The following is a 23339-nucleotide window of genomic DNA, read 5'->3' on the forward strand; positions in this document are numbered from 1 at the left end:
GCTACTACTCAATTGCTTTAGGCCTATAAAGTAATTCGATAAGCCTACAAGTCGTGTGGAAGATTCCAATCAATCCGCAGTTGAACCACATGGAGAGTCTTATGACAGATAGGCCTATGAGTCAGCTTGCCGCAACCGATGGTAAATCAGTTTAGTTATTCCATATCTTTTTAGCCCACTTGGAACTGGTCTAGTACCTAGCCGTTGGTTGTAGGGAACCGGTATTCGGTAACAACGACTGGTATTCAGACTAACTTGGAACTTAAGACCTTAAGTTGATTTTATTGGGAAATATAAGACCAAGATCTAGTAACGTGTCGTATACGGCTGAGTGTTTATGTGGTAGGTAGTTTAACTTGTACAGTCGGGTATTGGATGGTGCTGCCATCTTGGGTCCGGATGGTAGTCCGCAGGCAGAGGGGAGTCGTCTTCCAGAGTTGTTTAGCCAGTCGAAAACTGGTTGTTCGGGGAGACAGTCGTAATAAAACTACTGGCATATTCTATCAGTCTATGCTTTTTATTTTAATCTCTAGTTCTCAGGAGCAGGAGTTGGAGTCTTCCAAGGCGGAGTGTGCTGGCGTGTCCACCGTACACGTCCGCTGAAATAGTCGCTACTGTTCGTTCCTCAACGAGAGGACCGACATCCCTCGACATCGATCGTGCGAGAAGCTCGCTAAGGGGGCGCTGCTGTTTGTCCCTCAACGAGAGGATCGACATCGATCGTGCGAGAAGCTCGCTAAGGGGCGCTGCTGTTCGACCCTCAACGAGAGAATCGACATCGATCGTGCGAGAGGCTCGCTAAGGGGCGCTGCTGTTCGACCCTCAACGAGAGGATCGACATCACTCGCATCGGTCGTGCGAGAAGCTCGCTAAGGGCGCGCTGCTGTTCGACCCTCAACGAGAGGACCGACATCGGTCGTGCGAGAAGCTCGCTAAGGGCGCGCTACTGTTCGTTCCTCAACGAGAGGACCGACATCGCTCGACATCAATCGTGCGAGAAGCTCGCTAAGGGGGCGCTGCTGTTCGACCCTCAACGAGAGGACCGACATCGCTCGACATCGGTCGTGCGCGAAGCTCGCTAAGGGCGCGCTGCTGTTCGTTCCTCAACGGGAGGATCGACGTTGCTCCAAATTGATCGTGCGAGAAGCTCGCTAAGGAGACGCCGCTGTTCGATCCTCAACGGGAGGACCGACATCGATCGTGCGAAAGGCTCGCTAAAGAGACACCGCTGTTCGATCCTCAACGGGAGGACCGACATCGATCGTGCGAGAAGCTCGTTAAGGAGACGCAGCTGTTCGATCCTCAACGGGAGGACCGACAGCGATCGTGCGAGATGCTCGCCAATGGCGCGCTGCTGTTCGACCCTCAATGAGAGGACCGATGTTGCTCCAAATTGATCGTGCGAGAAGCTCGCTAAGGAGTCGCCGCTGTTCGATCCTCAATGAGAGGACTGACTTCGCTCGACTTTGATCGTGCAAAAGGCTTGCTAGGGAGACGCCGCTGTTCGTTCCTCAACGGGAGGACCGAGATCGATCGTACGAGAAGCTTGTTAAGGAGACGCCGCTGTTCGACCCTCAATGAGAGGACCGATGTTGCTCCAAATTGATCGTGCGAGAAGCTCGCTGAGGAGTCGCCGCTGTTCGATCCTCAATGAGAGGACTGACTTCACTCGACTTTGATCGTGCAAAAGGCTTGCTAGGGAGACGCCGCTGTTCGATCCTCAACGGGAGGACCGACATCGATCGTGCGAGAAGCTCGTTAAGGAGACGCCGCCGTTCGATCCTCAACGGGAGGACCGAGATCGATCGTACGAGAAGCTTGTTAAGGAGACGCCGCTGTTCGTTCCTCAACGAGAGGACCGACATCGCTCGACATTGGTCGTGCGAGAAGCTCGCTTAGGGCGCGCTGCTGTTCGTTCCTCAACAGGAGGACCGACGTTGCTCCAAATTGATCGTGCGAGAAGCTCGCTAAGGAGTCGCCGCTGTTCGATCCTCAACGGGAGGACCGACATCGATCGTGCGAAAGGCTCGCTAAAGAGACGCCGCTGTTCGATCCTCAACGGGAGGACCGACATCGATCGTGCGAGAAGCTCGTTAAGGAGACGCCGCCGTTCGATCCTCAACGGGAGGACCGACATGGATCGTGCGAGATGCTCGCTAATGGCGCGCTGCTGTTCGACCCTCAACGAGAGGACCGATGTTGACCGATGTCTCCAAATTGATCGTAGGAGAAGCTTGCTAAGGAGTCGCCGCTGTTCGATCCTCTACGAGAGGATCGACTATGATCGTGCAAAAGGCTTGCTAGGGAGACGCCGCTGTTCGTTCCTCAACGGGAGGACCGAGATCGATCGTGCGAGAAGCTCGCTAAGGAGGCGCCGCTGTTCGATCCTCAACGAGAGAACCGACATCGCTTGACATCGTTTGTGCAATAGAGACGTGTCTACCGTTCACGTTCGCTTAAGAGAATGCCGCCGTTCGGTTCTCAACGCGGGAACCGACGTCTCTCGACATTGTTCGCGTGGGAAAGACGAGTCTAGTGTCCTCAACACGAGGGCCGACAACGACCGATAACGTTTGTGTAGGGAGTTCACTGAATTAAGCACTGTTGTCCGTTCTCAACGCGAGGACCGACGTCGACCGACATTGACCGTTTAACTGTTACAGAGAGTGGAAGTAGAAGGGGACATCTTGGCAACAAGTTCCGGGCAAAAGCAGAACGACCCTGAACAGCAGCCGCCGGTCCCCTAAGAGGGATTGGAGTGTTTCGGCTGCGACATTTAGTTCCGCTATTTAACGTACATTGTCGCTGATTGGCTGATTTACGCCGCACATGCGCACGGAGGTGCGCAACTTAGAAAATTCAAGGAAAGTGTAGAGAAAATAGAGCGGCTAGAGCAAGACTCAAACCCGGGCAAGTAAATTACTAGCGCAGCGTCATCCCACTAGATCACCGAGCTCGTGAAAACCAACCGAATGTTTTCAGATGCAAGATGGCCGTTCTGTTTCCTATTTTGTACCAAAAAAATGTCAATTTTGGCCTCAATTTCAACTAGGCCTACTACTCAATTGCTTATGCATGTTCATATTTTTTATTTTCATAGGAAGATGGACCACCGCGTTCGGTACGAGTCGTGCAGAAGATTCCAATCAATCCACAGGTTAACCACATTTTTGTTCGCTGAAATCAGCACTTTCCTACTCATTTTTGAAGTTTTCAAGGGAATTTTGAAGACACTGATCGAATTACCTTGATCTATCAGATCGTGTACTCGAAGGTTCCATCAGCATGAGAGAAATTTTGGGTCAATCGGATGCAAGATGGCCATCCTGTGACCTTTTTTCGTACCCAAAAAATATCAATTTTTGTCTCAATTTCAACCACTACTCAATTGCTTATGCATGTTCATATTTTTAATTTTCGCAGGAAAATGGACCACCGAGTTCGATACAATTGGTGTGGAAGATTCCAATCAATCCGCAGTTGAATCACATAGAGAGAGTCTTATGGTAGATACGAGTCAACTTTCCGAGACCGATGGTAAATCAGTTTAGTTATTTCATACCTTTTTAGCCCACTAGGGACTTTAGACCGAAAGTCGATTATTTGGGATATTTCTCTAAAACTTTTGAACACATACTGTAGGCCTACCTGAATTTGATCATCATACTACCAGTGAAACTGGTATATTGTGGGTTGACTGTAAATCAATTTTAACAATATGTTTCCGTGCCTACCATTTGAAATTATAATCAAATCATCAAAAATCAATGGTTCGTAGGCATGGAAACTCAGGACGCATATTGTTAGAATTTCAAAAATGGCTTATTTTTAGCCTACTTGGGAGTCCCAGCGGGCTATTGCGTTCACTTTTCGTCCGTCCGTCCGTAGACGGAATCCAGTTATTTTGGGAAGTTTTGAAGACGCTTCAAGGTAACGTCTTGATATTTGGGTTACACGTGTATCTACCCTAGACACATCTTCAGCCCAAAAACTGACCCTGTCAGAATCAAGATGGCTGACTGGCAGCCATTGTTGTTCGCCAAAATCAGCACTTTTTACACATTTTTGAACTTTTTGAGGGAAATTTTAAAGACGCTTCGATCAATTACCTTGATCTTTCGGATATATGTGAATCCCCCCAGGGCCCATCAACGAAACAAAAATTGGGTCGGTCGGACTCAAGATGGCCGTCCTATGACCTTTTTAGTGCCCAAAAATGTTAATTTTTGCCCGAATTCTGAGTCCTGTAGCTTCCTACTGGTTTACCATTTCTCAATGCAATTTGTGATGGGTATTCTTTGGAAAGGGATGTTTTATACCTCAGACAGGTATTTTTCATCAGCCAATTATGACACAATTGGCGGCCATCTTGGTGTCACCAGTACTCATTCGTAAGTGGGAAAAAGTTTTTCCACATTATATTGATACCTAAGCGTATTTTGCTACCACAATCAATTAGAAAGTTGTAGCTCATAACGTGTTCTATGATTGTGGTGAGTTTCAAGGTAATTGGATTTCGTATATGGCCACCAGGGGGCGTTGAATAATACAATATCTTAGCATTTCTTTATTATATTCGTACCTATGCATATTTTGTAACCACAATCAATTGGAAAGTTGTAGCTCATGACATCATCTATGATTGTTGTGAGTTTTAAGGACATTAGTTTTTCTATATGGTCACCAGGTGGCGTTGAATAGTAGAATAACTTAGTATTTCCTTATTATATTGGTACCAAGGGCGTACTCTTTTATGACCTCCGAAGTCTCCGTCCGAAATCTCCGGTTGGCTCCACACAAAATCCGAATCACACCACCTCGACAGAAAGGAGGTTTCGGAGACTCCAAAAAGTCACGTGACCAATAAAAGAGTACGATTGGAGGCAAACGGATTCTCCGATCTGATAAAAGAGTTCGCTCCTAGGCATATTTTGTTACCATGATCAATTGCAAAGTTGTAGTTCATGACATGTTCTATGATTGTGGTGAGTTTCGAGGTCATTGGGTTTTGAATATGGTCACCAGGGGGCGTTGAATAGTAGAATGACTTAGTATTTCCATACTAAATTGGTAACGAGGCATATTTTGTTATCACAATCAATTACAAAATCGTAGCTGCTGACATGTTCTATGATTTTGGTGAGTTTCAAGGTCGTTGGTTTTTGTAAATGGTCACCAGGGGGCGTTGAATATTGAAATTGTTAGATTGTTGAGCATTTGAAACCATTTCCCAAATGGGCATGGTGTCCCTGGACCCCTAGTTTCTCATTTCAACATGCGAAAATGAAAACTTTTTGGCAATCTTTCAATACAGCGTAAAATGGATATAAAAACAATGGTTTATTAAAACTGCACAGTTTCACTGGTCGTATTAAAACCAATTAGGCGTATGTGTTCAAAACATTAATGTATAGGCCTATTAATGTATATTATTCATCACATAGGAATCCCCGAATTGAGGGAAATCTATGATAGAATGTATTGTTATAACACAGGAAACCCAGAGTTAGATTGGTCTGATGGTAAAATCTATCATATGGATTATTATGTACTATAAGACAAATGACCCAATAGGTCGGTACAATCTATCATGTGGAATGTATTAGTTATTACACAGGAAACCAGCTGTTTCATGGACCCAATAGATTGGTTCAATCTATAAAATGTAATGGGCCCTATATCATTCATAGAAATATATTAATTTAATTGATTTAACGTATTTATATACATGCATCTACCCTAGATACATCTTCTGCCCAAAAACTGAGCTTGGTCAGAATCAACATGGTTGACTGGTGGCCTTTTTTGTTCGCTGAAATCAGCACTTTCTTACTCATTTTTGAAGTTTTCAAGGGAATTTTGAAGATTCTGATCAATTACCTTGATCTATCAGATTGTATACCCGAAGGGTGCATCGGCATGAGAGAAATTTTGGGTCAATCGGATGCAAGATGGCCGTCCTGTGACCTTTTATCGTACCCAAAAAATGTCAATTTTGGTCTCAATTTCAACCACTACTCAATTGCTTATGCATGTTCATATTTTTGATTTTTACAGGAAGATGGACCACCGAGTTCGATACAAATTGGTGTGAAAGATGCCAATCAATCTGCAGTTGAATCACATAGAGAGAGTCTTATGACAGATATGAGTCGACTTTCCACAACCGATGGTAAATCAGTTTAGTTATTTCATACCTTTTTAGCCACATGAAATGGACTTAAGCGGGTTATCGCATCCGCTTTGTGTCATTGTCCCGAGCTTGACAGAATCCAGTTATTCTGATACATTTTGAAATCAGCACTTTTAGACATTGTTTGAACCTTTTTAGCCCACTTGGGACTTTAGTCCCAGTGGGCTATTGCGTTCACTTTTCGTCCATTGTCCGTCATAGCGTACGTCCGTCCGTAGACGGAATCCAGTTATTTTGGGAAGTTTTGAAGACGCTTCAATGTAATGTCTTGATATTTGGGTTACACATGTATCTACCCTAGACACATCTTCAGCCCCAAAACTGGCCCTGTCAGAATCAAGATGGCCGACTGGCAGCCATTGATGTTCGCCAAAATCAACACTTTTTACACATTTTTTAACTTTTTGAGGGAACTTTTTGATCTTTCGGATGTATGTGCATCCCCCCAGGGCCCATCAGCATAACAAAAATTGGGTCGATCGAACTCAAGATGGCCATCCTATGACCTTTTTTAATGCCAAAAAATGTCAATTTTCGCCTGAATTCCGAGTCCTGTAGCTTCCTACTTGTTTGCCATTTCTCATTGCAATTTGTGATGGGTATTCTTAAGAAAGGGATGTTTTATACCTGAGACAGGTATTTTTGATCAGCCAATTATGACGCAATTGGCGGCCATCTTGGTGTCATCAGTACTCATTCCTAGGTGGGAAAAAAATTTTCCACATTATATTGATACCTAGGTGTATTTTGTTACCACAATCAATAAGAAAGTTGTAGCTCATAACATGATCTATGATTGTGGTGAGTTTCAAGGTCATTGGTTTTGTATATGGCCCAGTGTGCATTGAATAATACAATATCTTTCCATATTATATTCGTATCAATGCATATTTTGTAACCACAATCAATTGCAAAGTTGTAGCTCATGACATCATCTATGATTGTGGCAAGTTTTAAGGACATTAGTTATTCTATATGGTCACCAAGAAGCATTGAATAGTAGAATAACTTAGTATTTCCTTATATTGGTACCTAGGCTTATTTTGTTACCATGATCAATTAGAAAGTTTTAGTTCATGACATGTTCTATGATCTAGTATTTCCATATTAAATTGGTAACAAGGCATATTTTGTCATCACAATCCATGAAATCATTCCTCCTGACATTTACCATGATTGTGGTGAGTTTCAAGGCCATTGGTTTTTGTATATGGTCACCAGGGGGCGTTGAATATTGAAATTGTTAGATTGTTGAGCATACGGAAACATTTCTCAAGTGGGCATGGTGTCCCTGGACCCCTAGTTCAAGTTTTCATGGGAAATATTGAAAACGCTTCGATCATTTATCTCAATTTCTCTCATTCGCAGTAAATAACTTGGCCTCATGACTTGCTCTAACATGAATTGCCCTAAGATTGTGGTGAGTTTCTAGGCATTGTTTATGTTCACCGGTGGCGTTAATTAGCCGAAGAATATGGTACTACAGTATATTAGTACCTAGACATATGACGTTGTTACCACAAACAATTGCATGTTGTGCCAGTGCATGAAATGCCCTATGGTAATGGTGATTCTTGACATTTCCAGATTGTTCAGTATTTCACCAAGTACTAACTAGAAGGACCCATTATGTTTGTTAAAGTCTATCATGCTGAATATAAAATATTTATCACATAGGAATCCCCCAGTTTGAGGGAAATCTATGACAGAATGTATTATTATAACACAGGAAACCCACAGTTAGATTGGTCTGGTAAAATCTATCATATGGATTATTATGTACTATAAGACAAAGGACGCAATAGGTCGGTACAATCTATCATGTGGAATGTATTAGTTATTACACAGGAAACCAGCTGTTTGATGGACCCAATAGATAGGTACAATCTATAGAATGTAATAGGCCCATTATCATTTATAGAAATATATTAATGTAATTGATTTAATGTATTTATATACATGTATCTACCCTAGATACATCTTCTGCCCAAAAACTGAGCTTGGTCAGAATCAACATGGTTGACTAGTGGCCATTTTTGTTCGCTGAAGTCAGCACTTTCTTACTCATTTTTGAAGTTTTCAAGGGAATTTTGAAGATTCTGATTAATTACCTTGATCTATCAGATTCTATACCCGAAGGGTGCATCGGCATGAGAGAAATTTTGGGTCAATCGGACGCAAGATGGCCGTCCTGTGACCTTTTTTCGTACCCAAAAAATGTCAATTTTTGTCTCAATTTCAACCACTACTCAATTGCTTATGCATGTTCATATTTTTAATTTTCACAGGAAGATGGACCACAGAGTTCGATACAATTGGTGTGAAAGATTCCAATCAATCCGCAGTTGAATCATATAGAGAGAGTCTTATGACAGATACGAGTCAACTTTCCGCAACTGATGGTAAATCAGTTTAGTTATTTCATACCTTTTTAGCCCACTAGGGACTTTAGACCGAAAGTCGATTATTTGGGATATTTCTCTAAAACTTTTGAACACATTGTAGGCCTACCTGAATTTAGCTTCATACTACCAGTGAAACTGTTATATTGGGGGTTGACTGTAAATCAATTTTAACAATATGTTTCCGTGCTTACCATTTGAAATTATAATCAAATCATCAAAAATCAATGGTTCGTAGGCATGGAAACTCAGGACGCATATTGTTAGAATTTCAAAAATGGCTTATTTTTTCTCATTTCAACATGCGAAAATGAAAACTTTTTGGCAATCCTTCAATACAGCGTAAAATGGATATAAAAACAATGGTTTATTAAAACTGCACGGTTTCACTGGTCGTATTAAAACCAATTAGATGTATGTGTTCAAAACATTAATGTATATTAATGTATATTATTCATCACATAGGAATCCCCGAATTGAGGGAAATCTATTATAGAATGTATTGTTTTAACACAGAAAACCCACAGTTAGATTGGTCTGGTAAAATCTATCATGTGGATTATTATGTACTATAAGACAAAGGACCCAATAGGTCGGTACAATCTATCATGTGGAATGTATTAGTTATTACACAGGCAACCAGCTGTTTGATGGACCCAATAGATAGGTACAATCTATAAAATGTAATAGGCCCATTATCATTTATAGAAATATATTAATGTAATTGATTTAATGTATTTATATACATGTATCTACCCTAGATACATCTTCTGCCCAAAAACTGAGCTTGGTCAGAATTAACATGGTTGACTGGTGGCCATTTCTGTTTGCTGAAATCAGCACTTTCTTACTCATTTTTAGCCCACTTGGGACTTTAGTCCCAGCGGGCTATTGCGTTCACTTTTCGTCCGTCGTCTGTCCGTCCGTCTGTAGACGGAATCCAGTTATTTTGGGAAGTTTTGAAGACGCTTCAAGGTAACGTCTTGATATTTGGGATACACATGTATCTACCCTAGACACATCTTCAGCCCAAAAACTGGCCCTGTCAGAATCAAGATGGCCGACTGGCAGCCATTGTTGTTCGCCAAAATCAGCACTTTTTACACATTTTTGATCTTTTTGAGAGAAATTTTGAAGACGCTTCGATCAATTACCTTGATCTTTCGGATATACGTGAATCCCCCCAGGGCCCATCAACATAACAAAAATTGGGTCGGTCGGACTCGAGATGGCCGTCCTATGACCTTTTTAGTGCCCAAAAATGTTAATTTTTGCCCGAATTCTGAGTCCTGTAGCTTCCTACTGGTTTGCCATTTCTCATTGCAATTTGTGATGGGTATTCTTTGGAAAGGGATGTTTTATACCTGAGACAGGTATTTTTCATCAGCCAATTATGACGCAATTGGCGGCCATCTTGGTCTCACCAGTACTCATTCGTAAATGGGAAAAAGTTTTTCCACATTATATTGATACCTAAGCGTATTTTGGTACCACATTCAATTAGAAAGTTGTAGCTCATAACATGTTCTATGATTATGGTGTGTTGCAAGGTAATTAGATTTTGTATATGGCCACCAGGGGGCGTTGAATAATACAATATCTTAGCATTTCTTTATTATATTTGTACCTATGTATATTTTGTAACCACAATCAATTGGAAAGTTGTAGCTCATGACATCATCTATGATTGTTGTGAGTTTTAAGGACATTAGTTTTTCTATATGGTCACCAGGGCGCGTTGAATAGTAGAATAACTAAGTATTTCCTTATTATATTGGTACCTAGGCATATTTTGTTACCATGATCAATTGCAAAGTTGTAGTTCATGACATGTTCTATGATTGTGGTAAGTTTTGATGTCATTGGGTTTTGAATATGGTCTCCAGGGGGCGTTGAATAGTAGAATAACTTAGTATTTCCATATCAAATTGGTAACGAGGCATATTTTGTTATCACAATCAATTACAAAATCGTAGCTGCTGACATGTTCTATGATTGTGGTGAGTTTCAAGGTCATTGGTTTTTGTATATGGTTGCCAGGGGGCGTTGAATATTGAAATTGTTAGATTGTTGAGCATTTGGAACCACTTCCCAAGTGGGCATGGTGTCCCTGGACCCCTAGTTGAAGTTTTCAAGGGAATTTTGAAGACTCTGATCAATTACCTTGATCTATCAGATTGTATACCCGAAGGGTGCATCGGCATGAGAGAAATTTTTGGTCAATCGGACGCAAGATGGCCGTCCTGTGACCTTTTTTCGTACCCAAAAAATATCAATTTTGGTCTCAATTTCAACCACTACTCAATTGCTTATGCATGTTCATATTTTTAATTTTCACAGGAAAATGGACCACCAAGTTCGATACAATTGGTGTGAAAGATTCCAATCAATCCGCAGTTGAATCACATAGAGAGAGTCTTATGGTAGATATGAGTCAACTTTCCGCAACTGATGGTAAATCAGTTTAGTTATTTCATACCTTTTTAGCCCACTAGGGAACGAAAGTCAATTTTTTTGGGATATTTCTCTAAAACTTTTGAACACATACCTGAATTTGATCTTCATACTACCAGTGAAACTGTTATATTGGGGGTTGACCGTAAATCAATTTTAACAATATGTTTCCGCGCCTACCATTTGAAATTATAATCAAATCATCAAAAATCAATGGTTCGTAGGTATGGAAACTCAGGACGCATATTGTTAGAATTTCAAAAATGGCTTATTTTTTCTCATTTCAACATGCGAAAATGAAAACTTTTTGGCAATCCTTCAATACAGTGTAAAGTGGATATAAAAACGATGGTTTATTAATACTGCGCAGTTTGACTGGTCGTATTAAGGGTGCTCCTATCCCTTAATTATCAAAATTTTCCATTTTCGACATTATATTGATACCTAAACATATTGTATTACCACAATCTATTGAAAGTTGTAGCTCATAAGGTGTTCTATGATTTTGGTTAGCTTCAAGGTCATCGGTTTTTGTATATGGTCACCAGGGGGCGTTAAATAATACAATAACTTAGTATTTCTATATTATGTCTGTACCTATGCATATTTTGTTACCACAATTAATTGCAAAGTTATAGCTCATGACATCGTCTATGTATGTGGTGAGTTTTAAGGACATGAGTTATTATATATGGTCACCAGGGGCGTTGAATAGTAGAATAACTTAGTATTTCCTTATAGATTGGTATCTAGGCATATTTTGTTACCATGATCAATTGCAAAGTTGTAGTTCATGACATGTTCTTTGATTGTGGTGAGTTTCGAGGTCATTGGGTTTTGCATATGGTCACCAGGGGGCATTGAATAGTAGAATAACTTAGTATTTCCATATTAAATCGGTAACGAGGCATATTTTGTTATCACAATCAATTACAAAATCGTAGCTGTTGACTTATTCTAATTGATTGTGGTGAGTTTCAGGGTCATTGGTTTTTGTATCTGGTTACCAGGGGCGCTGAATATTGAAATTGTTAGATTGTTGAGCATTTGAAACTACCTGGCATGGTGTCACTGGACTGCTAGTTTACTTATTTTTGAAGTTTTCATGGGGAATTTTGAGGACACTCTACTTGATCTATCAGATTGTATTCCTGAAGGGTGCGTCAGCATGAGAGAGATTTTGGGCAAATCGGATACAAGATGGCCGTCCTGTGACCTTTTTGTACCAAAAAATGTGACGTTATTACCACAAGAAATTGCAAGTTGTGCCAGTGCATGAAATGCTCTATCGTAATGGTAATTCTTGACATTTGCAGATTGTCAGGTATTTCACCAAGTACTTACTAATCACCTTGAGGGACCCAATATGTTTGTTAAAGTCTATATTCATACTGAATATATATTATTTTTCACATGCCCCGTTTGAGGGAAATCTATGATAGAATGTATTTATAACACAGTAAACCCAAAGTTAGATTGGTCTGGTCAAATCTATCATATGGATTATTTTGTATTATTAGGGCCCAACAGGTCGGTACAAACTATCATGTGGAATGTATTAGTTATTACAGAGGAAACCATCTGTTTGATTGACCCAATAGATAGGTACAATCTATAATCTATAATCTATAAAATGTAATAGGCCCTATATCATTTATAAAAATATATTAATGCAATTGATATAATTTATTTATATACATGTATCTACCCTAGATACACTTTTTTACAAAATACTAGCTTAGTCAGAATCAACATGGTTGACTGGCGGCCATTTTTTGTTTGCTGAAATCAGCATTTTTTACTTATTTTTGAAGTTTTCAAGGGAAATATTGAGGACACTCTGCTTGATCTATCAGATTGCATTCCTGAAGGGTGCGTCAGCATGAGAGAGATTTTGGGTCAATCGGATGCAACATGGCCGTCCTGAGTTTTAAGGTCACATGAGCAATTGTAATTTAAAACATAACCAATACATATTCTTCAGATTATTCTCGGGTCGAAATTCAATATTATGATGTAGTGCAAAGTTGCAGATTATGTCCCTATGAACATGTACATCAAGTTTTACAGGGATGCATTATTCATCATGGCCACCAAGCAGTGCTAAATATCAATGGTTGAAATTAACCGTAATAACATTTGAAAGCAGTTTAGTTTTACTAGTATATCATAAAGAATATATAAAGTTTAAAGGTCATACCTTTTTCGATATGCTGCCAGGCTGAGGCGATGTTTAATATACATACAATATAATAGTGCACTTCCCGAGTTTCAATGTCACAATTTTGATATCCCTACCCAGGTAGCTTACTTTCAAAAAGGTTAATTTAAATAGCTCAAGTACCTGAACAAGTAGTGCCTCCCACTTTGACTGTGCACGTATGTTTTATATAATTTGACGGGTCATGTATTCAAATTGGTCAATTAAGGGAAAAAATGATACCTTGTTTCTCCGCTCTACCTAGCTTAAAGTTAATTTACCCTGCAGCCTATCTACCCAGTACATTATTTTTCTAATCACTATCAGGCATACAATTATAGACCCTGCAGCTATAGAAATGAACTGATTACAAATTTTATTGGAATTTACACTATTTCCCGGCAGCTGCAGAGAAACAAAGTATCATTTTTTAACCTAAACCAAATATAGAAATAAATGAATTTTCTTTCTTTTAATAGGCAGAATGAAAACACGAAGGCGCTGGTCATCGGATGAAGATAAAATATTTCATACGATCTTGCATTCGTTCCAACAGAATGCCTAATCGTGAACTTTTGGACGAAGCCACTAAAATGCTGACAAAGAAAATTATAAAAAAGAGAAAGATTCCAAATAAACTTATAATGATGTATAATCCAGGTGTTTGTGTTAAATTCACAGGCTTTACCCAAATATCGATTTGATTTTTCTAGGAACCGTATACACATTAGACTGCGCTAAACTTGGATAATTCCTAATTATTGATGTTTAGACAAACATGAGATCAAAATTGAACTGATCCCGATTAGCCAATGATAACAATTGAAACCTATTCAATTCTCAACCCCTTCTGACAAAGTTTGATTTAAACTTTGTCAGATGGGGTTGATATAGGTTTCGATAATACAAGACATAGTGGAATTAGGATTAAGGCCTACGTGTATGCGCAAGCACTCTTCGATTTTGAAGGATAAACTACATGTATATTGATGACTATGCTGAGTTGATTTAGTAATTTGGTGAATTCAAAGGAAGGAACAGTGCAGGAACTTCCTCACATTGCCAAACGTTTCCATGTGGATATGCAGCGGCACTTGAATATGCCATATTACATGAATCCATACATCCCTTCCATTCTCTTGGATTATGCCAATGCAGTACCGTGAAAACAGAAAATAAAATTATTTCACAGGAAACCACTTAGAATGGTCTATTAAAGTCTCCCATATGGGTATCGGAATGTATAAGTTTGATATAAGACCATATTTGACCCAATAGATAGTACAATCATGTATCATGTGATATATATTAGTTACTACAGAAAACCAACTGTTTGATGGACCCAACAGATAGGTACAAATATCAAAAGAAATATATTAGTTATTACTGAGGGCCCCAATATGTCTGTTTAATATTATCTCATAAACTCAACAGTTTGAAACGGGGGAAATCTTATGATATGAAATGAGAGACTACGTAGAAAAAACCAGTGCCTGTGGCTACTAGTCGACAATTTCTAAATTAATTTTCCTGTGCGATTTGGTTTCGTACAATTGAGAGACTACTTTTTTCAGTAGGGCATCTTTTGGATCACATCACTGGAAATTGGCTTGTGCTTTTGGGCCCCTTCGTTGGTTATCTACAAATGTTTCATATAAGCTATCGACCACAATGCTGACACCGAGATGGTCAGAAACTGACCAATTGAGATATGATCCCCGAGTCTGAACGATTCAGACTTCGAATGTCGGAAAATTCTCAAGCCATGTTTGTTTACAAACTACCAAGTATTCATCATTGCAAATTCATAAGCTGACCAACACTGACCACTACTGACGAATTACAATTTCACGAACATGAGAACGATATACCGCGTTTGGTGTGAAACTAGAAAAGATTCGCCATTGAAGATTCATAAATTGACCATTGACCACCAATGACCAATTCAAAACGAATAAGATCACAATACAATGATTTACCCCCACTTTCATCCAACAGCACGATACCATTTAATTGAATCATTAAACGCATTGGGCTTCTGATATTTGAAATCATTTGTTACAATGAAGTTGATCCTAAGACTTGATCACCTGCGCTACAGAAAACGTACAAGACGAAATTTTAAGATTGTAAAATCCGATTAGGTGATCGTCATTATGACGACAGCTCCATCTCTGTAATTCTTAAGAGATTAGAACCACTTCTGGGTCGTCAATACAATTAAACTTTGACTCGAAATAATGTTTAATTTACTAATTTGAATAAGCAGTTCAAACTTGGGACTCATAAGGTGATGACCCAATAGACCTGTACATAATGTTTCCGCAGTTTGAGGCACCCAATAAGTCTGTTAAATCTATGGAATATATAATTTTTAGTATGAACCCATATAGGTCCCAATAGGTAAGTAAAGTCTACCATATGAATATATATAAAATTATGTACCGTACAGTAATATCAGGATACACAGCCGACATCGGGGATTCGTGATTAAATATTCACATCTTAGATGAATTCTAGAGGCCATAAGAGCTAATTTTGACCACTTTGACCAATTTTCTAGAGGCCATAAGAGCTAATTTTGACCACTTTGACCAATTTTCTAGAGGCCATAAGAGCTAATTTTTTTAAAAATACATTTTCTTTTCTTCCAAATTTCCTAGATCCGCCTGGTAATGAAAATGGCATCTTAGGTACCGGGTATACGATTGATACTATTGAGTCAAAACTTCATCAAAATCGAAAACAAATGGTTCAATTGGATCGAAGATTTAGATTTGTTTAAATCCGTTTACTGGGCAACTTTCATGAAAAAAACCTGCCTGGTTCAGTGCGGCCGCCTACCGTAAACACTTGTTTTTCTGGTCATTCCACCTGATGATGGCTGTGGTTTCATAGTAATAAATTTGATCGTATAATCTTAAATTTGAAGTGTAGGATTTCTTCATTTATCTACAGTATACACGGATTATAGTGTTTATTCGACATCTATTAAGCAATCCTTTAGCTAAGACTATCTCAGTGGTTATTATTGTGGCATTTCACTGTCAAAGGGCTATGCTTACAACAACTTAAATTGGACAGCTCATATATGACCAAACTCAAACTTGTTCTTTTGTTACATGTGGCCCGTACACAGAAAATCCCAACTGCTTTAAATATCACCGTATTTGTGCCTCAGAACAAAATGCTGCTGTTTGCAATTCGGACTAATTTGATACTCCCCCCCCCCCTTAAATGCAGAATAACATTTATTATGGCGTCTTGGGTTATTCAATTATTGGTGCGGCATGTCGCTTTACGGTCGTAGGTGGCACGTCCCTGATCGAGTAGCTAGGCGTTCGCGTTCGGTATTTTTGAAAAGCGTCGGCTGTTTGCGAGGCCGGTGGTGTATCGGAGGGTGCGAGGCTGGTTGTGTATCGGGGGTGTATGGAGATGACTATTACAAAGGAAACGAACCGTTCTGTTGGTCTCGAAATCATATACCGGGTACCCGATATACCGGTATGCTATTTAAGTTTTATACAAGACCCAATAAGGACTGTCGTGCCCCGAATTCTCTGCTGGTGCTTGAGTCCCAGGTCTCAAATGGTCGTTCTATCTATCATGTGGAATGGCATGCAATGGGCTATAACACATTGAAAACCCAATATTCGAGGGACTGTGTGTGTATGTGTGTGTGTGTAATGGTCCTATGGATCAGTTTCGTATAAAAACATGACCCACTAATACTGTATCAGATTAGTGTGGAGTATATATTTGTTACGAAAGCGTCGACTTATTTCGCAATATCCGAGTCTAAATTCATTTATTTGTCTATCCATTAATAAATCAGCCATACCTTTTTCATCAAAATGAACAATACATGAAACAGCATATTTGTATAACAAAATCGTCAACCGGTCGCATAACGAAGGCCTGCCCTTATGAAAATGGTACACGTGTATTTAGCTAAATACACGTGTAATATGAAATTACACGTGTACTTTTGACGTGTATTTTGAAATACACGTGTAACTTATGACGTGTATTTTAAAAACACGTGTAAATTCATATGTGGCTTCTGAAATACACGTGCAATCTGGATGCATGTACTAGGCTAAAAAATTATACATGTACCTTGTTTCTCATAATTGGTCACTTTTGTAATCTGCAATAAAATTTGTAATTACATCATTTAGCATCACATGATTTTATTAAAAGTAAGATTGTGCATGTAATGTTTGAGAAATTGAAGGAATCTCCTGTCTTTTTAATTATTTGATCCTCATTTAGTAGTTTTTTCCAGGATGCCGTGTCAAAAAAGTCATGTTGTTTGTCCTGTATTGACTAGATTGGATCCTGTATGAATGAAGCACATGTCTTTGTTGCCCCTTGAATAAATCCAAAAACTGTTTCACAAAAATCATGATCTGAACAAAAAATTTTGGATATTTTTCATTTATTATCAAGATAACTAGAGGCTTAGGGGACTGCCCAAGCCCCGAATTACAATGTTATTTATGAAAAATGTTGAATATATTGCTGTCACCAGCTCGAAGTGTTCTGCTTTCCTTGTAGGCCCATTCATTAATTTTGCTAGCTAGCTCTTCTTAGCCGAGGAGTCTTTTCAGTTGTTCATTAACGGGCATGTACACAAAAAAATGTCCTTTTTCCTCTAATGTTGCCTTATCATACTGTATAACACATAATGAACATTTGTATCATACCTGCAGTTTTTTGAATAATGTCTTATATACGGGGCAGTAATATTTGTTCACCTCCGGACATAGAGAAAATCTTTTGAAAATAGGGTAATTAGAACTGCGTAGAACCGCTTCTCAGTAACAGTAAATTCAACTGATCCAACAATCCAGTCAAAACAGTTGATGTGGATCCAGCTTTGAGGGAGAACGCCATAATAGTAGTAACAGCCCCACGATGGTTCACCTCAGCATTTGTGTGGAGAGGATCATCTATTTCCATCAATGAGCTGTGGCTGCAAAACAGATTAAACATTTTTGTGATTGGTCAAGTTCATATCGGATGAGTAGATTGGCAATTAAGATTGCATTTTTAGTCATAAGGCACTGTATTACTAACTTACGTTGTCATAACCATTGTCTGCATTATTGGTGGATTGTGGCCATTTTCAATTCTTAAATCTTCCAGATTCTCAAAATCCACTTCTTGAAAAATCGAAATGTCCATCATTTAGCAACATATTACCATCTACAAAACAAAAAGTAATTTGAGATTAAATTATTCCCAAATAGAACCCATATAGAACTTAAGGCTACAGTAGGCCTATACGACGTAGGTTGATTTCCAGCTAGCGATTTTGTAGCCTATTGTTGCGATGAACAGTAAACCTCATGCATAACATACCAGATCGGACCTGGATTAAAAGATTAACTAACAACATTAACATTAAACTAAACAATTGACCTATGCAATTGCATAATTCTCCATGTCTCTTGTTTGTCCTGTCAACTTTATTGAACTGTCAAACCAATAATATACATGTTTATTGATATTGATAAGGACCAATAAAGTCAATTTGATTTGCTTACATTTAAAATGATCTTACCTTCAAATGTTTAACATGTAGGCCTACTCGCGTATTTTCACTGGCCTTTTTACTTGCAATTTTCTTTTTCAAACTCCATGCTTGCAAAAGACGAATTCGGTTGGTGTATATCGATATTTACGGGTAATTTTCCACTAAAAAGCGCATCTTTGTGTTACTTGTCTTCCATTTTGGAACACTACCAAAATGAAAACCTCACTGACGAACTGACGAGCTCTAGATAAATGGTTTTCATGAACAGAAAAACAACCTAGACAAAATAATCTCATCTAAATGTTGAATTAAATAGTTAGAGGCCTTATTCATGCACCTTTTTGTCTATTTTTATAATACAGCGTATATTAAAATGATCGTCATTTCTTCACTGAATCGTTATTTTCAATTTACTTAATTGATTTTGCCTTAGCTTCATATTAACCCTTAGTATAAGTAATTTTTGCTAATTAAATATCACTTAACACGATTATTTTTTAATTCTAATTGAACTAAAATGCAGACATAAAACTTATTAATAATTAAATAATTTATTTCAATTAAACTCCCAAGCACCCCTGCGCGGTGGCAGCCATATTGCCATTGTTAAGCAACACGTTTTCACAGGTTTTCACCATCTATTCTATTCTCATAATGATTGCAAAACGCAATAATGGATGACAATCAGTCCATAAAAGGGGATCATTGACAACTGGGCCGAAAGTGACACTGTTTCTTTGTTTGAGGTCAAACACATAGTGGATCCTTGAATGGATCATTGAATTAGATTCATTAGAATGGATTGGAAGAATGGAAGTGGAAGAACAAAAAAGTCGAAGGCCATTTATTATTATCCCGCGTATAAAGGACGCGTTGTGGATTGTTCAGGTATGATTATTGTTATGTAGTAAAGTAAAGGTTTATAGGTCACTAAAAGAATATGTTTATTTGAATGAAAAGCAACATGACCTAATGTCTATTTATTAATTGATGAGACCTGTTTTTCTGGGATATTTTGCTTACTTTTTGGGGTACATACCTCATTTATGTCTTAACAGAATGCCAAAAATCGCGGACAACAACTGAATATCCGATATATTTCCAGTTCTGTACCAATTAGATGGATTGGCAAAAAGACTCCTTAAGTCCAGTTGAATGAGAGAGAAAATCCTCCATTTTGTCAAGTTTCTTGGATTTGAACATTGTTACCATGCCTACGCCACCCTGATTTAGTTGTTGAGACTCCACAAGAAAAATAACTTCATTTCGTAAGCATGGTGACAATGTAAAAATTCAAGAAATTTCACAAAATGGAGGATTTTCTCTCTCATTCAATTGGACTTAAGGAGTCTTTTTGCCAATCCATCTAATTGGTACTGAACTGGAAATATATCGGATATTCAGTTGTTGTCCGCGATTTTTGGCATTCTGTTAAGACATAAATGAGGTATGTACCCCAAAAATTAAGCAAAATATCCAAGAAAAACAGGTCTCATCCATTAATAAATAGACATTAGTATTGAATTTGAATTAGTTAGCATAGTATTAGTAGGCCTTAAATGATTGAATGTCCAGTGAAAAAATTGTAAATGATCATTCCAATTGTGAGGGATAAAAACGGAGTGTCTTTGGTGTTTATGCATCCAATCTAAAAACTGCAGGGTCATTTAGATTTTGTTGTGCGCCCATCATCGCCATTAAACTTGTATGCTGGACATGAAATTAGGTCGCTGTCGGAGTTTCGACTGGGGGCAAAAACCACGTTAGTGCAATCAATTCTTGACCATTTTTTTTCAAACTTTATAGGGTATACACCAATAAGAATTGATCCAAGGACAGACACTATAAAATTGGAATTCCCGTTTTTTTGGCTTAAAAATGTGTCCACTGGGGGATTGTTGGAAAACGATGTTAGCGCGAGAGAGCCTTCAATTCTCCACTGATTTCTCAACAACGACAGCGTGATGAAAATCAGGTATTTACATTATATATTATATGAGCGTCGGAATGGTTTTAGTAAAGATTATAGCGTAAGCATTGTAAATTCTTCTCATTTTAGGATGCCTACTCACTATTGGATGATACAACAGCTGCTGCCATACGCTGATTAGTCGGAAAACCTAATACTGTTGGGTGCATGCATGCTGTTGTCCACTCATTTAAAAGAAGAACTAATTGTCAAGGCATTGGACTGGATGTGACGCAATGAAAGTCTTCCATGAGGAAAAAAGTTGGACCCAAACCGGGTCAGCTAAATAATACGTAAGTACATGAATTCAATATATAATGGCTAGCATTCATTTGTTGTTGTTTTACAGGGGCGGATCCAAGCTGGAAGAACGAGGGTTCAGCTCTTATGAAAAGGGCACTAGTCAATACAAGTCTCCCTGTGTGAAACGGTTGTATGGGGTTTGTGCACTTTGATCATTGGGTGGAATTTTTCACCTGTGATTCAAAAGGGCACTTGGTCAGAAAAGGGGAGGGTTTAACGTTTAATATGGCGCTCAATGCGAACAATCACTGTGGCCTGATGCGTTGGGTGATTCAGTCGCAGGACGTGTTGGATTCGGGCGATTCAGTCGGCGCAGACCCTGACAAACTAGGTGATTTTACCGACGATTTCGTTGCACAACTTAAGTGCTCGACGAAATTGCCTAATGTGTCCCCAGCTTTAGCCCATTTGAGACGTAAGTCCAAGCAAGCGGGCTATTGCATTCACCCTTTGTTCGTCTGTAGATGGAATCCAGTATTTTGGGAAGTTTTAATACTCTTGATATTTAAGTTACACACATATCTATCCTAGACATGTCTTCAGCCCAAAACTGGTCCGAATCAAGATGGCCAACTGCATTGGCCATTTTCGTTCCCCAAAATCATCACTTATGCAATTTTTTGAAGTTTTCAATGGAGATTTTGAAGATGAAGATGGCCATCTTGACACAAGATGGCCATCATGTGACCTTTTTTGTACCCAAAAAGGTCATTTTTGCCTTTGAAATTTGTGATGGGTATACATTTCTTAACAATCTAAAACATACGAGACAGATTTTTTGGATCAGTCAAGCATGACACATTTGGCAGCCATCTTGGTGTCATCAGTTCTCATTCGTAGATAGAAGAAGGTTTTTGAAGGAAAATATCGACGGGTTTTGACTTATAGTCTTGATATTTGATAATTGTTACCACTGTTGTAGTATTCACCTCATGTGGAATTGGGGTTACCCAGGTTTTTGTTCTCACCACCAGGGGGAGTTGAGTATTGAATTATATACAATTTGTCTAATTTATTTTGGTACCTATGCATACATTATAACATCGATCAATTGTAAAATTGTAGCTTGTGACATGTTCTATGATTGTGGTGAGTTTCAATGTCCTGTTTCTATTTCATTATGTTGATTGTTTAGCATTCGTAACCATACGGGAATGGTGTCCCTAGACCCCTTGTTTTTCATCAGGTGGCGTTGAACATTGAAATTTCCAGATTGTCAAGCAATTCACCATATGGCTTATAATCAAGTCATTAAGAGTGAAAAAACTTAGCTGTTATATGCAGAAGACTGTTAGAAAAAGCTATATAATTTAATCATCATCCCAAGCAGCTGAAGTTGATTTATTTATCCTCGTAAAGAAATCATTGTATACTTTTGCTTAATTTTTTTCAAATGGTTATCATTTCAGAACAATGTCGAAAGGAGAAGGGTGCAAAAGAGGCCAACATAAGACATGCAATTACTCAAAAATTTATAAAATTTATGAAGATGAATAAATCAGTTAGTATGGAAAATGTGAATCTCTTGAGTGTTCATTCTAAACAGCACATAGATTAAGGAGATTTCCTCACATGGTGGTTTGATTTGAATTCAACAAAAAATGGCAATCAAAGACACATGTATTTAGCATGAAGTACACGTGTAAGACACGTGTAATATTGGATGAAATACACGTGTAATTAGGATAAAGTACACGTGCAACACTGGATGAAATACACGTGTAATTAGGATGAAGTACACGTGTGGGATAAAGTACATGTGTAATACAGGATGAAATACACGTGTAATAAGGATGAACTACACGTGTAGTTAGGATGAAGTACACGTTTAATTTGGATGAAGTACACGTGTAATACACGTGTAATTAGGATAAAGTACATGTGTAATACAGGATGAAATACACGTGTAATAAGGATGAACTACACGTGTAGTTAGGATGAAGTACACGTGTAATTTGGATGAAGTACACGTGTAATACACGTGTAATTAGGATGAAGTACACGTGTAATTGGGATAAAGTACACGTGTAAAATTGGGCCAATTTTACACGTGTATTTTCATTTACAATTACACGTGTACCATTTTCGTAAGATGAATCTGGCTCGATGATATCGATATTATATTGATATTGATGATATTTCACTTATTTTAAGGGATTTCTGCCACTTTCATCTAATTTAAAGCTATCGCGACTACGGATACATGATCCAATCAACAAATCATATTATTAGAGAGCATTACTTCAATATTTGCACTTTTTGCACTTATCCAGATG

At 38.6% G+C, this 23339-nt stretch overlaps 1 protein-coding gene and 2 long non-coding RNA genes across 5 annotated transcripts; 2 read left to right on the plus strand and 1 right to left on the minus strand.

The window, feature by feature from the left end:
- The first annotated feature begins 1 nt into the window (after window position 1).
- Window positions 2–13894, plus strand: LOC141914703 (uncharacterized). 2 transcript variants are annotated; one of them, XM_074805975.1, is made up of 8 exons: window positions 2–141; window positions 534–2914; window positions 3105–3157; window positions 3424–3537; window positions 6058–6172; window positions 8482–8595; window positions 10936–11049; window positions 13729–13894. In XM_074805975.1, exons 4-8 carry the CDS (start codon window positions 3535–3537, stop codon window positions 13812–13814), a joined length of 432 nt encoding a protein of 143 aa, XP_074662076.1. In that variant the 5' UTR covers window positions 2–141; window positions 534–2914; window positions 3105–3157; window positions 3424–3534; the 3' UTR covers window positions 13815–13894. The 2 variants fall into 2 exon arrangements, with proteins under 2 accessions (XP_074662076.1, XP_074662075.1); XM_074805974.1 differs by having other exon boundaries at window positions 8–342.
- A 3785-nt stretch (window positions 13895–17679) lies between these two features.
- On the minus strand, window positions 17680–19011 carry LOC141914704 (uncharacterized). 2 transcript variants are annotated; one of them, XR_012620880.1, is made up of 3 exons: window positions 18819–19011; window positions 18336–18460; window positions 17680–18221 (listed from the first exon to the last, which is right to left on the minus strand). It is a non-coding gene; the product is annotated as an uncharacterized LOC141914704 (long non-coding RNA). The 2 variants fall into 2 exon arrangements; XR_012620879.1 differs by having other exon boundaries at window positions 17680–18227.
- Window positions 19012–19400: 389 nt separating this feature from the next.
- LOC141914705 (uncharacterized) lies at window positions 19401–22577 on the plus strand. The gene is made up of 4 exons (XR_012620881.1): window positions 19401–19679; window positions 20598–20766; window positions 20851–21053; window positions 22473–22577. It is a non-coding gene; the product is annotated as an uncharacterized LOC141914705 (long non-coding RNA).
- Window positions 22578–23339: the final 762 nt, after the last annotated feature.

The sequence above is a fragment of the Tubulanus polymorphus genome, unplaced genomic scaffold (genome assembly GCF_964204645.1).
Source record: "Tubulanus polymorphus unplaced genomic scaffold, tnTubPoly1.2 scaffold_86, whole genome shotgun sequence".
Lineage (NCBI taxonomy): Eukaryota > Metazoa > Nemertea > Palaeonemertea > Tubulaniformes > Tubulanidae > Tubulanus > Tubulanus polymorphus.

Excerpts from the sequence above, each read along its gene's own strand:
- LOC141914703 (XM_074805975.1), top strand. Across the intron at positions 6,173-8,481 it reads TCGACTTTCCACAACCGATG|GAAGATGGACCACAGAGTTC; the intron begins GTAAATCAGTTT and ends TAATTTTCACAG. Across the intron at positions 8,596-10,935 it reads TCAACTTTCCGCAACTGATG|GAAAATGGACCACCAAGTTC; the intron begins GTAAATCAGTTT and ends TAATTTTCACAG.